Source organism: Pleurotus ostreatus, assembly GCF_014466165.1.
Source record: "Pleurotus ostreatus strain PC9 chromosome Unknown scaffold_2, whole genome shotgun sequence".
Lineage (NCBI taxonomy): Eukaryota > Fungi > Basidiomycota > Agaricomycetes > Agaricales > Pleurotaceae > Pleurotus > Pleurotus ostreatus.
This window is the reverse complement of record NW_023503157.1, coordinates 3737601-3752253: the sequence shown is the minus strand read 5'-3', so window position 1 is coordinate 3752253 and position 14653 is coordinate 3737601. Positions and strand designations below refer to the sequence as shown.

General features: G+C 48.3%; 9 protein-coding genes across 9 annotated transcripts; 5 read left to right on the top strand and 4 right to left on the bottom strand.

Moving 5' to 3' along the window:
• On the top strand, nt 1–751 carry PC9H_004209 (uncharacterized protein; the record flags this gene model as incomplete). Its single annotated transcript, XM_036773796.1, has 3 exons — nt 1–549; nt 604–678; nt 734–751. The coding sequence occupies 3 exons, from the start codon at nt 1–3 to the stop codon at nt 749–751; spliced, it is 642 nt and encodes a 213-aa protein (XP_036635269.1).
• A 403-nt stretch (nt 752–1154) lies between these two features.
• Nucleotides 1155–3892, top strand: PC9H_004208 (uncharacterized protein; the record flags this gene model as incomplete). The annotated part of the gene is made up of 15 exons (XM_036773795.1): nt 1155–1303; nt 1366–1423; nt 1488–1633; nt 1690–1769; nt 1821–1840; nt 1912–2055; nt 2113–2270; nt 2324–2417; nt 2471–2501; nt 2550–2628; nt 2690–2952; nt 3001–3170; nt 3222–3396; nt 3473–3822; nt 3875–3892. 15 exons carry the CDS (start codon nt 1155–1157, stop codon nt 3890–3892), a joined length of 1935 nt encoding a protein of 644 aa, XP_036635268.1.
• A 102-nt stretch (nt 3893–3994) lies between these two features.
• PC9H_004207 (uncharacterized protein) lies at nt 3995–4816 on the bottom strand (the record flags this gene model as incomplete). The annotated part of the gene is made up of 1 exon (XM_036773794.1): nt 3995–4816. The coding sequence occupies one exon, from the start codon at nt 4814–4816 to the stop codon at nt 3995–3997; it is 822 nt and encodes a 273-aa protein (XP_036635267.1).
• A 49-nt stretch (nt 4817–4865) lies between these two features.
• PC9H_004206 (uncharacterized protein) lies at nt 4866–5411 on the bottom strand (the record flags this gene model as incomplete). Its single annotated transcript, XM_036773793.1, has 4 exons — nt 4866–5006; nt 5061–5169; nt 5226–5250; nt 5309–5411. The coding sequence occupies 4 exons, from the start codon at nt 5409–5411 to the stop codon at nt 4866–4868; spliced, it is 378 nt and encodes a 125-aa protein (XP_036635266.1).
• A 158-nt stretch (nt 5412–5569) lies between these two features.
• PC9H_004205 (uncharacterized protein) lies at nt 5570–6642 on the top strand (the record flags this gene model as incomplete). The annotated part of the gene is made up of 4 exons (XM_036773792.1): nt 5570–5690; nt 5741–6279; nt 6337–6402; nt 6460–6642. The coding sequence occupies 4 exons, from the start codon at nt 5570–5572 to the stop codon at nt 6640–6642; spliced, it is 909 nt and encodes a 302-aa protein (XP_036635265.1).
• A 119-nt stretch (nt 6643–6761) lies between these two features.
• PC9H_004204 (uncharacterized protein) lies at nt 6762–7455 on the bottom strand (the record flags this gene model as incomplete). The annotated part of the gene is made up of 3 exons (XM_036773791.1): nt 6762–7072; nt 7131–7252; nt 7310–7455. 3 exons carry the CDS (start codon nt 7453–7455, stop codon nt 6762–6764), a joined length of 579 nt encoding a protein of 192 aa, XP_036635264.1.
• A 128-nt stretch (nt 7456–7583) lies between these two features.
• Nucleotides 7584–9335, top strand: PC9H_004203 (uncharacterized protein; the record flags this gene model as incomplete). Its single annotated transcript, XM_036773790.1, has 6 exons — nt 7584–7651; nt 7710–7792; nt 7855–7967; nt 8018–8308; nt 8369–9038; nt 9091–9335. The coding sequence occupies 6 exons, from the start codon at nt 7584–7586 to the stop codon at nt 9333–9335; spliced, it is 1470 nt and encodes a 489-aa protein (XP_036635263.1).
• A 90-nt stretch (nt 9336–9425) lies between these two features.
• On the bottom strand, nt 9426–10046 carry PC9H_004202 (uncharacterized protein; the record flags this gene model as incomplete). Its single annotated transcript, XM_036773789.1, has 1 exon — nt 9426–10046. One exon carries the CDS (start codon nt 10044–10046, stop codon nt 9426–9428), a length of 621 nt encoding a protein of 206 aa, XP_036635262.1.
• An 86-nt stretch (nt 10047–10132) lies between these two features.
• Nucleotides 10133–13996, top strand: MSH4 (MutS protein msh4; the record flags this gene model as incomplete). The annotated part of the gene is made up of 26 exons (XM_036773788.1): nt 10133–10432; nt 10496–10706; nt 10759–10831; nt 10886–11080; nt 11131–11201; nt 11254–11292; nt 11344–11432; nt 11482–11676; nt 11767–11808; nt 11857–12093; nt 12144–12202; nt 12248–12314; nt 12362–12407; nt 12461–12472; nt 12528–12669; nt 12724–12731; nt 12789–12876; nt 12932–13032; nt 13086–13198; nt 13250–13269; nt 13326–13376; nt 13427–13445; nt 13492–13532; nt 13586–13623; nt 13679–13827; nt 13886–13996. The coding sequence occupies 26 exons, from the start codon at nt 10133–10135 to the stop codon at nt 13994–13996; spliced, it is 2517 nt and encodes an 838-aa protein (XP_036635261.1).
• Between the last annotated feature and the right edge of the window lie 657 nt (nt 13997–14653).

Below are 14653 nucleotides of genomic sequence, written 5' to 3'. Positions count from 1 at the left end.
ATGTCTTCATCCCGCACCGCTTCCGCTTCCACTCTCGAGGACCGCCATTTGGCTAACCTCATCACCATTTTGCGACAAGCAAACTACCGCTACCAGCAAATCGCGTATAACATGCGTCAGACCATGACCCCAACTCAACACGCTCGTCTTCGTGCCCGTGACCTTGGTCTCAAGCTCAACATCAAGGCGGCACTCCAATTGGACCAGAAATATGTGTCTCAAGTCCCCCTCCCCGTACTCTCATCTACTCCTTTGCCCGTCTCCAAGTTCGCTGGGCTCGAGGCGAATGGCGATCGACGTCTCCCTACGATTGTCATCCCCGCTCACAATTCGGACAGGCGCAACGGTAGGGGAGCTGTGCTGGCTACCTCTTCGAGGTGGTCACCTTCCCCTGTCACTGGTCCCAATCACTCGGTCATTTTGGAAAAAATTCGCAGCCGGAGAGAGGCTGACGTCCCCATGGACGTTCAGGCTTCGACTGAGGAGGAGGATGACGCTAACTCGGTCTACTCTAGCACTTCTGATGAATCAATTGGCCCGGTGACGCCGGTACGTTTTTCAGTTGCCTTCTACTAGCTTCGTCGCTTACCTTTCTATGCCCAGGAGAACATGATGGTCTCTACCGTCCGCATCAAGCGCAAGTCCTCCGAGATTTATGTCTCGGGCAAACGTACCAAGGTTAGGAGCTTCTGCCTAAATCATCGTTTCTGATTCTTATCATACCTCATATCAGTTTGCGGTCCAGCCTTGATCGAAATAACAACTGTGTATACGCCACTTCTTAACGTTCTATAATGTCGCCGTCGATGCCTGCCAGACTATCGTTTATGGACTCTCCTACACTCCTTCCCATATTTAATCGCCAACATATGCACCTGATTGTCTAATACCTTTTGTTCTAAGTGGTGGGATGTCTTTGACTGTATTTTTGTCCTCTCGGTTTCTTGGGCCCCCATTACCTATATGTTTAGTGTTTCATCATCACAAAGATAACAACGGACTTCCGGCATTCGTTCCCTTTCTCGTTACCCGTTTTGTATCACCTAGCCTCGTGGTCTTTAAATGTTATCACATGATTGCCGCTGAGATTCATTGAGTACTTCCTTGCTTATCGACGGAACACTTTCATCAGCATCATCTACAGGCGATCAAGCATGTCGGATCCAACAACACAGACCAATTATCTTCAGGCCGCAACTACTCATGTCGCCTTCGATTGGACGGTAGACTTCCGGAAACAGATCATCTCCGGATCAGCGACGCATACTGTAGAGATCAAGGAGAGTGGCGTAAAGGAAGTGAGGTGGGTAGTTTCCGCCTTGTTCCTATTCTTTCCTTTGATTGAATACTCGCGCAACGACGCAGCTTCGACACTGCAGACCTTGATCTTCATGGAGTTCAGGTTGATGGGAATGATTCCGCCGTACGTTCTCCAATAGCCCCGATTCAAGGCGCAGGACCTTAGTTGACATGTTGATACTTGACAGTACGAATTGAAAGCAAGGCATGTGGTTATGGGATCTGCCCTCCACGTCCCACTGCCCGCAGGATTAAGGGTTGGCGCGACGGTGAAAGTCAAAGTATCGTATGCCACGACAGAGGCCTGTACTGCTCTGCAGTGGTTAGACAAAGAGTATGTCTGGCTTGATCAGGGTGGCCGAAGAAAGAATTTACAACGATTGCACTCAGGCAAACTCAAGGGAAGACGTTCCCTTATTTGTTCAGCCAGTGCCAACCCATATACGCCCGCGCTCTAGCACCAATACAAGGTGGGCTATAACAATTGGATTGTATCTATAGCAGCTGATCAAGCAGCGTAGATACACCATCCGTAAAAATCGTGAGAAGCAAAGTTTAGGTTGATTGTGGGGCTGACGTTGGACTAACGGCATCAAAATGAATTGGACGTAGACGTATTCGGCCAGTGTATCTTGCGTCCTCCCCGTCCTCCTTTCGGCCATCCGTCAATCTCCTCCTTCTGATGGACCGGCTCACGATGGCAAGGAAATAGGGAAAGATGTTGTCACATACACATACGAACAAGCAAGTCGTGCAGTCATCTCAGTCTCGAACCCTGAATACTCACAGTGATCCCCTTGCTTTGTTTTCTAGCCCGTTCCCATACCTTCCTACCTAATTGCCATCGCTTGCGGGGATGTAAGATACAAGCCTTTCCCTCCGCCTGATGGCAAGACGTGGAAGAGCGGTATCTGGGCAGAGCCTGCGATGATCGATGCTGCGTATTGGGAATTCAGCGCTGATACCAACGAGTGAAGTATTCGATACATAGCCGAGACAATCGCCTGACGTACCATTCAATCAGTTTCCTAGCGGCGGAAGAAGCCATCGTCACGCCATACAGGTTCGGCGTTTATGACCTCCTTGTCTTACCGCCATCATTCCCCTATGGAGGCATGGTGTGTCACCGTTCTGTGTATTTTGCGTTGTACGCATAGCTCACTTTTTCTAGGAAAATGCTTGCCTGACCTTCCTAACGCCTAGTAAGTACACCTGTCTTTTTTTGACATAGTCGCTAATCCCGCTATTAGCTTTGCTTACTGGCGATCGAACCCTTGTGGACGTTGTTGTTCATGAACTCACACACTCATGGTTCGGGAACGGAGTAACGTGGGTCTCAAGTTTATTACATTGTTCATGCTACTTCTGATTCCACGGGGGCATCCATTAGGCACGCACATGCCTCCCACTTCTGGCTGAATGAAGGATGGACAACGTACATTGAGCGCGTGCTGCAGGAAAAGTTGCACTCCCCTGCCCACCGAGGGTTTTCCTTCTTGATCGGCTCAAAGGCATTGACCGATGCTCTGAAAGGATATCAAGATCGCCCGAAATACCAGCGGCTGATGATTGACTTTGAACGTGGCGAGGACCCCGATGATGCATACAGTAGCATCCCCTACGAGAAAGGAGCCAACCTGATACTTCATCTTGGTATGAGCATCGTCCTACCCCTTCTGTTGCTCTAATGTCGCTCTACAGAACGTACCGTCGGAGGCTTAGATGTATTCCTGCCCTACGTCAAGGATTATGTTAGCACGTTTCTCGGTAAAAGCATCACGACGGAACAATGGAAGGCACACCTCTTCGGGTACTACGAGAAGCACGGCGGACCGGACAAGATCAAGGCTCTGGAGAGCGTGGACTGGGAGGTACTGTGCCTTAATTATTTGTCCAACATTCATCGATCGAGATTATACTAGGCTTGGTTACACGGCGAAGGTACCACACTCCCGGTCGACATGCAATATGATATGTCATTGGCGGACAAGGCATACGTACTTGCGGAAAGATGGGACAAAGCCCGCGAAACATCCGATATAGCCCAACTCGACTTCAAGGCCTCGGACCTGAAAGACTTCGACTCGAATCAGAAAAGTCAGTCTTTGTCTTTTGAGTGCAACCGATTGACGTTGACACTGACTGATGAATGCCGCTTCGTCATTACGTCAAGTTGTGTTCCTGGAGCGGCTGCAGTCATATCCTCCCCTACCGGCCTCGCATCTGAAACATCTTGCGGTGTTGTACGACTTATCGGAAACTACCAACGCGGAGATTCGACTGCGCTTTTACGAGGTTGTGCTGTCTGATGGCGATGGCGAATCTTCTGCGGCGACTCACTTTGCTCCTGAGGCTGCGAAGTGGGTCGTGGGGGACGACGGTACCGGTGTTATCAAAGGCCGCATGAAGTTCTGCCGACCCGTGTTCAAGGCTGTGGCCAAAGTGGACAAGAAACTTGCAGTGAAAACGTTTGATGGCTCGAAGACGGCCTTCCATCCGATTGCAAGGAAGCTGATTGAAAAGGTCAGTTTCAGAACGCACAATGGGGGCAACATCACTGATGTATACGATGCAGGACCTCGGGATCGCTTAAGGAGTAAAGTAGTTTCGCTTAAAATGTATTTCTATAAACTGGATGGGAAATATAGAGGCTACCACAGCTTGAAGGGTCTTCTAATGCATAGGATAATCTAGGTTACTTGAACCCACCCCAGAGATCGCCAAATACATCATCCTTCTTTTGGGTATTCGTCGTGGTCGACGCGAAGGGGGTACTGAATAAATCTCCACCGGGGTTTGGAGCGGCAGAACCAGCCCAGACATTGTTGGTATTGGCGAGGGGATTCACAGCGAACCCTGTTTGCGCGGGTGCCGGGCCAGGATTTCCCCAGAGATTGTTCTGAGATGGGGCAGCTGGGGCAGCCCATCCAGAGTTCACGCCCCACATTCCGGCCCCGTTCGACCCCATCATGCTTGTGGTTTGTACGAAACCTGGTTGTTGTGCGACTGGCTGTTGTTGCTGTTGAGGAGTCCCCCAAGGTGACGGAGTGAACGACGACGTAGCTTGTGGATTAAATGCAGGAGTAGCGGCAGGCGCTGCGGGGCTAGAAAATAACGACAGGATATCGGATTTTACGTCTTTCTTAGGCTGCGCGGACTGGCCTGACGAGGTAGCCGTGGGGGAAGGTGCGTGGAAATCCAATGTAAAGAGGTCATTCTGGGGCTGTGGTGGTGGGGCTGGCTGAGCGGGTGCAGAAGGTGTAACAGGATGCGTTTGCGGGGGAGCTATGGAACGGGCCGGCTGATTCATATGGCTCGCAGACAATAGTTGATGACCTCCAGGCTGCCGCGGGGTGATGGTTGGGTTGGTAGCGACGGCATGGCGATTAGTGATACTGGCTGAAGTACGATGGCTGGGGCTGGCAGTCCGTATGGGGAAGGTAGGTGGTGGCGCAGCGGCGGGGGCTGGAGCACCGCCGTCTAGAGTCGAGGGATCTCGTGGTGGCGGACCTTCCATGGCCCACCTCCTTGATTCATACTTCGATCTAATGAACGACTCCATCTTGCTAAGAGGTGAGGTCAAACACAGGTAAGGGTAAGGCGCAGAAATGGGTATGTTCAACATACTGATCAGGTGGTATGTGTCCAGCCTTAAGGTGTGCTTCCCAGTATAAGTTAGCACGGTGATTGCCCCATTTCTGAATCGACTGAGTAACACAGTTCAGTGCGTTGATTGTCAGTGAGTAGTGGAGAAAGCAAACCTCCATCTGTTCAGGCGTCCATACATCCAAATCGACGGACTTGACTTTGCTGATATGGGTGCCCATTCCGCGATGAATTCCTGAGCATCGGATACAGAGGAAGACGCCACTGATCAACGTTTGTTGAGTAAGATGCCATAGTATGCTTCTGCCGCATGTCCTCACAGATTCCAGGAGGCCCAACGGGGATCTAAACGCGACCAGCTGAGAAAACAACACGAGGGTCGTTGGAGGCGGTGTGTACGCACCATTTCGCTTGCAGTCGGCACATACTTTATTTTCGGGCTGCTTGACGAGCTCTCTCAAGGTCTTGGTGAATCGCTCGGTTGTTGCTTTATCCTGCCTCGACATGGTGCAGTGAAGGTGACGGTCAAGAATTTGAGCGACAGTTCCATTTACGTGCATGCAGTGTCTATTTGGCAAAAGCTGTAAGAATCAATACTATGCACAGCCACCATGTCCAAGTCGCATCCACGTTGATCAATCCACGTCGTTCCACACCAAAAAACATGTCTGCAGCAGCCCGAGCAGAAGCGCGACGGAAGGCCATTCTCAGCAGAGGAGGTGACCGCTTGGCGAAGCTCACTACCTCTGCCAGAGGAGAAGACGGGTCAAGTTACCTGAACACCGGTTCGTCGTTCTCTCCAGTCCAAGCCTCGCCGTTGACTGATGAGAGGCAGATGCACCTGCATCAAATTCCAGGGCTTTCGTTGGAGATGAGAGTATCATGCCTACACCTCCAGCTCGCACATCCCCTTCTCCGCACCTTCCTGCCGACGCGTTCGTTGCGCCGAACGTCGATCCTTCCGTATGGTCACAGGAGCAGCAGGCTCAGCTTCTGCAAGCCCTCATGGGTGGGATGCCTGGGCCCGGTCAATTCCCAGGGATGGTACCCCCGATTCAAGGAGACATTCCGCCTACACCGCCAGACGACCCTTTCGCTACCATGATGGCGTCTCTGCAACAGCAATCGCATCCACAGGCTCAAGCCACCGGAAAGGCACCCGCGGTAAATGCTCCCCCCTCGCGCTTGCAAAAAGTTATGCCGTTCGTTCACTTGGGTGCAATGTGGCTGCTTCTCGGTTACTTTGTCCTCTACAAGGAACCCGAGCTCTTCCAGGAGAGGGCACACTTGACGCAGGCTGTTAGCCTACAGAGCAGGTGGTCAGAGCTTATCCACGCCCCCAGTGTTGCGGGCGCTTGGGGGATCACCTTGGTGGTATGTGTTCCGGCTTTGCATTATTATTATAACTGTTTCAACTTAACGTCTATGTAGCCATTTTTCTGGGCCTTCACCACGATTCAGATAGTGCTTCATTCGATGAGGATATTGTCAGGTTTCGTGAGTAACGCCCACTGCTGTCGACTTCTCAGCTTGACAATCCTTTCGCTCTCATAGGATGCCGTGCAGCCGCCAATGCTATTATCGTTGGCGCTCCCTCATCTTCCTCCTACCATTACGTCTGTAGTAGTCAACGGCATGAAGTACATGCAGATGGCATCTTTGTTTTTGGACGATATTGCTGGACTGATAGTAGGGATAGGGTTTTTGATCTTCTTTTCGAATTTATTCACGCAGTAGTGCATGTCATCGACTGTGCGTACCTACCTGTATCACTCAATACAGTCTTCTGCGTTTGACATGGTCGGTTGCGTGGGTTCTGGCGTTGCGCGGATATCAGTAGAGTTATGAAGACTAAGCTAAGCATTCGCAGATATAGATTCAGTAGCTGGTGGTGGGTCTTGGGGAGTTGCTGGTGCGGAACCCTCGACCTTCGTGGATGTATCCTGTCCTTGTCGCGCTCTGAATGCGGCTAGCGAAGGCAGAGGTTTCGGTGAAGCCTCCACCGGTTCGGGTGCACGCTCTTCTCCGCGTAGAAGCGGAGAGTCAGTGGCCGCACTCTCTTCCTTCCACGCGAACCATGACCTCGCCCCAGCAGTATCCATTAACTCTCGGACAATCGTTGTTGACCACTTGCCATGCAGGTCAAGGGTCTGTGCCTGTCCATTGGCTACCACAGGTAGAGTTGGTCAGGGTATTCGCACATATGTAAATGGTGAAGAACGTACTGAAGCGCAATTCGAGCTCAGGTTTCCATGCTTCTTTGATAGTCTTTGGAACCTTTTCGACTTCAATGTCCAGTGTCGGGTTCGCCCATCGAATACGAGGGAGCTCTTCCTTCAGAAAATGACTAGTGTAGAGCATGATGAGCTGGGGTGACTGGAAGTGAACGAATGCTACAACGTACCGCGCGCCGAAGTGATCGTTTTTTGAGGCTAAGGTGAGCTTGATGCTTTGTAGGTTGGACAACTCTAGCCGTGGCGAAGCATTGAGGTTGGCGAGTATTTTAGAGAGCCGTGAAGGACCGGGTATTGTCTTGGGTTTACGCGCCATGGTAATGTCGGAGACTCGGATGCCCACTACTGAGAGATTCAGCGTTTGGTTGTTGACGACTGTTGTGCTTGTGCTTAGGGGCGCATTTGACTCCGAACAAGTTCCATACAACTCAATCTATACCTCCCATGGCCGATGAAGGGCCCACAGAGTTCCTCGCGACGCGTCGCTCCAAGCGGTCGACCGCAGGCAACAGGTATGCGATCATAATTACTGTTGCTAGAGCTCGAAATAACAACGAGGCGTGGATAAAGAATGGAGATGGCATTAGCAGAAATGGGCATTGATGATTTCTCGAAGGACCAAGATGACGACCGGGATTTTCATGTAGAGAAGGGTTAGTAGACACTCTTTCGCCTCACTCGTCAGTGGTCTGAACCTTGGTCGATTTCTTCACAGACGAAGAGGATATATTCGAGTCTGATTTCGACAGTACAGACGAGGAAGCACCTCAGACTGGAGTCGAAGCAGGCGAACAACTTGTAGAAGAGGAGGAAAAGAGAGCCAGGAAGGTGGGCTCCCCCTCCTACTCCATTCGTCTTATATTAAATGATATCATAAGCTCGTCAAATCTCGTTTGGAGAAAGCCACGGCGGCGGCGCACGAAAGACAGAAGGCGACATTTGAACCTGACAAGTCAACCAAGGCTACTACATCCAAGAAGCTAAAACCGAAGCCGAAACTGAGACGGGTCTCTTTGGGGGTCGTGGTAGATGCGGAGACAGGCGAATTGCTCCAGGGAGAGGAAATCCCAGCATCTTCCATAGCAGGGGAGCGAAAGAGTAAACGTCGACACACGATATTGAATACGTCTGCTACGGTCTCGAGGCTCAAGCTTGAGGAGGAGAAACGGGTGCGTAGTGTGTTCAAGTTCGTTCACCTCAAGTTGACTTACAATAATTAATACACATAGGCCTCAGCGCCGAGGAAGAGCAAAGTCGAAGCTAAATCCTACACACAGGATGAGCTGATTGCACGAGCCCTGGATAACGAGGAGGGGAATATAATTGAGCATCGAAATTATCTTCAATTGGAGGATGAGAAGAGGAAGCGGGCTCGAGTTGTCAGAACGGCTGTTTCTGGACCTTTACTCCGATGGACGAGTCGTGTCGAAGAAGAGAAGGTCTTGGTGACTGTCCAGTCAATGACACCATCCACATCCACGTCGAGACTCGGCTACTCGTCAGCTCCGTACTCCAACCCTTCCTTGACGGCTGGACAGCCTCAGCCTCCCCAGCCCACCAGTACGTTTCCCTACGGCCAATACCCCTACACAGCGAACGTATCATATGGCCAAGCAACGGCACAGTCAACCCAGAATTACGCTACTTCATTTCCCACCATGCCTTACCCAGGGTCTACGTCCTGGTATTCATATCAACCTCCTACTCCGCCAGCACCAGAGAAAACTACGCAGACTGTAGAACAGGTCGAGAAAGTGACAAAGTGCTACGTCGTCCACGAGATAGCTCAAGGAAACAGTGCCGCCAAGCCTGGGTGGGCAGATACTATGGAAGCCATGTTTGGGGATCATGTACGCTGGCAAGACCTCAAAGTGTATTCTGGGAGGAATAGGCCTTTAGGTGAGTCTTTAGCTCTGCCGTAGCTCTCGTCTTCAACGACCGGCTATCACAGGAAAACAGAAACACAAATGCCCTATCACCGGACGGACGGCTAAATACCTCGACCCAAGGAGCGGCGTACCGTTCGCCGACGTACAAGGCTACCAAGTGCTATCCCGCGTACTGAATCACGAATATGTGTGGAACCCCACTGTAGGGAGCTATGTGGGGCACGAGTCTCCAGACGATATGATGTATAAGGCGAATGAGAATGAGCGAGATGCTAATATTCGTGTCACAGGCATGGATATCTCGTAGGCGAGTAACTCTGCGTTTACTCTTGATATTGACAACAATCGTACTCGTTTATGTAGGATCCGTACTCGTGCTGTCATACTGGACTCTTCATCACGGGCCATCGAGCTCGAGCTTCGAGCCTCGTATAAGAGCGTTAATGCGATCGGCTCCTACTCCAGGGGTGATTCCGCATTCCGCCATGGCGGCGGCAATGTACTGTATGGCTTTCGCTGGAGGATCTGAAGATCCGCTGTACAGGTCGGCGAAGAGGCTGGACTTGTCGACAACGGAGAATAAGTCTTCCCACAGGCCTGCTTTCTCCGTCGACGCTGTGCTCAGCCACCCGGAGAGGGAGAAAGACTCGTATCTGTTGAACGGCGCGATGCCAAGGTCGTCGATATATTCTTCAGCCAGAGTCCCGATTGCTGAACCTTGAAGTCGCTGGTGGAGTTGCTTGTAAAGGTACCCGATATCTGGTGCAGATAGATGAACGGCGGGGTTGAAATACTTGTTTATGAGCTTGAATAACTTCTTGTTCTCGACCGTTTCTTCAATTCCTGGCTCGATAGCAAGAAACGCTTTCATGGCGTCGACGAGTTTCTCATGTGGGACTGGGGTGCTCTGGTTGCAAGGCGAGTGAAATAGCTGACTATCGGTATAGGCGACCATCGTCGTACTAGTATGTTGTCGGTGGATAGAATGACGAATAGCCATGGCTCCGGTGGCAGGCATGTCCTGAAATGTCACGGTCACGTGAGGAACGCGTCCGATGTCACTTCTAATGCACTTCGGCATTCACGCTTTCTCCTGTTCTTAACATGCAAGCCTCTCGTCCAACAACCGTGTCGCTCTCCAGCTTTGCCTACACGACTGACCATCTGCAGCGCTTTGGAACGACGAGTGATCCAACTCGACTGCAGAGTAGCCGACCTCAAACAGGTCGACCCCTCACAGGGCGTCCGCAAACAGGGCGTCCTCAAACAGGTCGCCCTCAGACGGCTGTTTCCATTAGGCACGAAGGAAGCTACGTGATCGCTCTGATCGAAGGGCGAGGGGTAGCTAGGGAAGTAGGTTTGGCAGCCCTAGATAAGGATACCGGAAAGGTCGTACTGGTTCAGGTAAGCACTTGCGCTCCACGGCATATAATACTTGCTCTAACTAATATGTCCCGAACGATCCAGCTCGCTGACTGTCAGACCTACGTCAAGACGCTACATCAAATGCATTTGCATACCCCTTCCACCATCTTACTGCCTGACACGTTTATCTCAGGCGCGGGGCCTCATGGGCAACCTGCGCCAGGTGCGTCGTTACTCGTCGAGTACATACGTGAGGAGTTCCCCTACGTACAACTGGAGCCTATTGGAAGGAAATTTTGGAACGAAGCTGGAGGTACGCTAACTCCCCCTCGATATCGTCTAAAGTGCATATATCCTTGTTGCAGGCCTCGAATTCATAGGTCAACTGTGTGTCGACGATGACGAGCGAACTGCGACCATGCTCGCTGTCTCGACCAAGTACGTACCTGTGTCTCTGATCGTGGCTTCCTCACGCTGAGCTTGGATTGACAGGTATTATGCTTTATCGGCCACTTGTGCGCTATTCAAGTACGCCGAGATCAAGATGAATGCTCGCTTCGCTTCGCGCTCCTTACGGATCCGTTACGTCCCCATCGAGGGCACGCTGATGATCGATCCAGATACTGTTCGGAACCTGGAGCTGGTAGCAAGTTTGACGCATAAGAAATCAACTCATTCGCTCTTTGGGTACGTCTTCTTATGTTCTCATTATGTTCCATCTGAAGTTACGAACGAAGGGTGCTCAACCATACTTATACTGCAATGGCGGCCCGCCTCTTGCGAGCCAATATCCTATCACCCGTCACTGGTGAGCCGATCGTACCGTCAGGCATTGTCGTGTCTTAAGCGCGACGAATCAGTGCAAGATGCAATCAACGCCCGACTGGATTTCGTTGAAGGTATGTACGGCAGTGTTTGCTTCCTATCGTTATTGACACAACTCACTCTAGAGTTAATATGTTGCGAGGACAAGTTCACCGATATCCGCGATGCTTTGAAGGCGTTCAAGAAGATGGATTTCGACAAATTAGTGGCTTCGGTGAGTATAGACTGTCCCCAGACGTGGCAAACACTGATGTGGGGATCAGCTTGCCGTGTCTGAAGCTCGCCCTGTCAGTACGGGAAAGTCAGCCGCGGCGCGTATCTCGCACATGCTTGACTTGCGCACCGCAATCCAGAGTATACCTGTCTTGGCGCAAGCGCTTTCGGGCGGACACTGTCATCTCATGCAGATCATGCATCACATGCTCACTGATGACCGGCTAGCTCACATCGAGGGCTTGGTTTGTTCTCACTTGAATGATGACACATCTTTGTCAAAAGCACGTACTTTCGACCTACTATTGGCATACAATACTTACCCTATGTACTAGACTGGTATTGCTGCAGTTAATGCAAGAGTCTATGCCTTGAAAGTGAGTACGTCTGTTGTGGTATCCTGTCCTTTAGTGAATATGTGTTAGGCAAACAAGAATCATCTTTTAGATGTTGCACGGGAGACCTACAAGGAGAATGTTGGAGATATATATCAGCTAAATCGGTCACTGTCAGAGGTGCACTCATTATCATTGTCACTTGTCTATCAGGAGACAGGGTTTGTTTTTGCACTCAAAAAGGATGACTTGATGGGTGAACTTCCAAGTGGCTTTATCAATGCATCAATAAAGAGAGGAAGCTGGTATTTTTCAAGCATGGAGTTGGTAAGTGTATATGTGCTTCTAAGGAGGATTAGAGATAATTTTCATCCTAGAAAAAAATGAATGCTAGAATGAAAGATGCTTTAGATGAAACATTGTTATTAAGTGATAGGTAAGCTTTAATGCAATTGTGACCCTTAGTCTTATATTTGTCTAGAATCATACAAGAGTTATTGGATGGTATTTTGGAGGATGTTGGGGTTCTTTATAAAGCATCTGAAGCAGTAAGCTTGCATATTTTATCATATAAACTTACTGAACACTTGTGCAGATTGCTCTAATTGATATGCTGTGGTCATTCACACATTTCTCAATCAGTATGTCCTTTGCACTTTAATGAAGAAGCTAACTTACTTTTTATTCTGAGTAGTTCACAACTGTGGTATGGACTAGCAAACTAATCTTATATTTCTTGTCAATTAACATTTTTACCCTAGTGCGGCCTGAGTTTACTGGTACTCTAGCTGTGAAATCAGGTCGCCATCCTATTTTGCAATTGGTACAGCCAGCTGGAAGCCTTGTTGCAAATGATATTTATTGTGATGATTCTTCTCACTTTCAAATTATTCAGGGGCTTAAGTAAGTAAGGTTGGCATGTCTATATTTTCTTGCTAAAACGAGTTTACTTGATAGCATGTCAGGTAATTGATAAGAACATGAAAGTGCAAGTTGACTACTTATTGCTTGCATATTTCTAGGAAAAAGCACCTACTTGCAGCAAGTTGGGTTATTGGTGATTGTGGCACTAAATGGATGCTTCATTCCTGCTGAGTATGGTAGCTTTCGGTAAGTATCAGTTGATCTATAAGAGAATGAACAACAACAGACTTATAAATCACAGTGTTCATGATTGTTTGTTAAGCAGGCTGTCCAATAATGATGACATGGAAAAAAGTCTTAGCACTTTTGGAAGTGAGATGGCAACTTCAACTATGATTCTTGGTATGTAAGTTATTGATGAAGCCTATTATCATTTAAACTATTGTACTATTTAGGCATGTCAACATCTCAGTCCCTTGTTCTGGTGGATGAACTAGGAAGAGGAACATCACCACAGGAAGGTGTTGGCATTGCTCATGCTATTGCAGAAGGACTAATCAAGCAAAAAGTAAGCAAATGCATTGTTAACTTCATGTGACAGCTAGCTTAATTGATATAGTGCCTTACATTTTTCACCACGTGAGACTGGTTTGACATATTGAGTCTGTTCAAGCGATTGAATTCAATTCATTTAGACATTTCAGTGAGCTTGCACAAACACTTTCAAAAGCACCTGGTGTGGTCAAGTAATGCATTGTTTCATCATGATTATTCTATCAACTGAACTTGATTTCAGTTTGCATCTTTCTGTGCAGGTAGATTTATCCTACTTCTTGTTGATCTCTGATAAACATTATATAGAAGCAGCCATCATCAAGTTTTGGACTCAACTTCATGTATAGGTAATGTTAACTTTGAGCTTGATCACTTTGTCTAATACTAATCTTTGTTTTAGAATAACAGATGGACCATTGGAAAAGCATGAGCACTATGGTCTGTCACTTTCAAATGATTACAGACTCTTTCCTTAAAATCAACTTTCCAATAGGATTGCAATTAGCCATGCTAGCTGATTTCCCAAAAGATTTGATCGACAAAGGATCTCAAGTTGCTCAAAACCTTGATGAGTTATACTCTCAGAGCTCAGATCATAGCAGCAGTAGCAAGATTATAGCTCAAAGACAAGCATTACTGAGAGTATGTTGGTTGTCTTTTATATTCTTTGATGTTTCTTGATTAACTTGTTCTCCTATAGCTGCAAATTCAGCTGAAGCAAGCATTTCAGCATTCTTCACTTCCTCAAGAAGAGCTGGTAGAGTATTTGAGAAGGTTTCAGGTACATTTAGCAAAGCTCTTTGTAATGTAAATCTGGGCCTCAGGCTGGTATAAAGAAATCCTTACAGAAGAGTGTGACTGTGATCATTAAATTACATTCTCAGAGCACCTGACAGTTCACCACTGGTGTCCAGTTGGTGTTCAGTTGGTGTTCAACTTAATTTCTGAGTTTTTTTATTTAGCTGAGGAATGGCTACAAAAGTTCAGTTCAACACCAATTCAGTTCAGTTCAGTTCAATTGGACACCAGTTGAACACCAAGTGAACTAAGTGAATAATCAGTGTTCATTTGGTGTCCAACTGAAAATTCAGTAGAATGTCAAGTGGTCACCAATTGGACACCAAGTGAATGTCACTTGAACACCAATTGATAATAATAAAACTGTATATACATATGTATATTCTGCAATTTTTAGACAATTTCTGTGAATTTATTTGGATTTTCTACAATTTATTGAAGCTTTTCTGAGGCAATTTCCACTTTGGAACATCCAAAAATGAGTTAGCAAGAGTTATCTGATGATAAGTCATTTTTTCCCTGAACGGATGCTTATTGAGTGCTTACTCATGAATATTAATATTCTTTTTATTTTATTTTATTTTACTTTTTCCATTTAGACATGTGCCTATTGGGCAATCAGCATGATGCCACATGTGTGTGACTATTACTCATCATAAAGTCTCAGTAT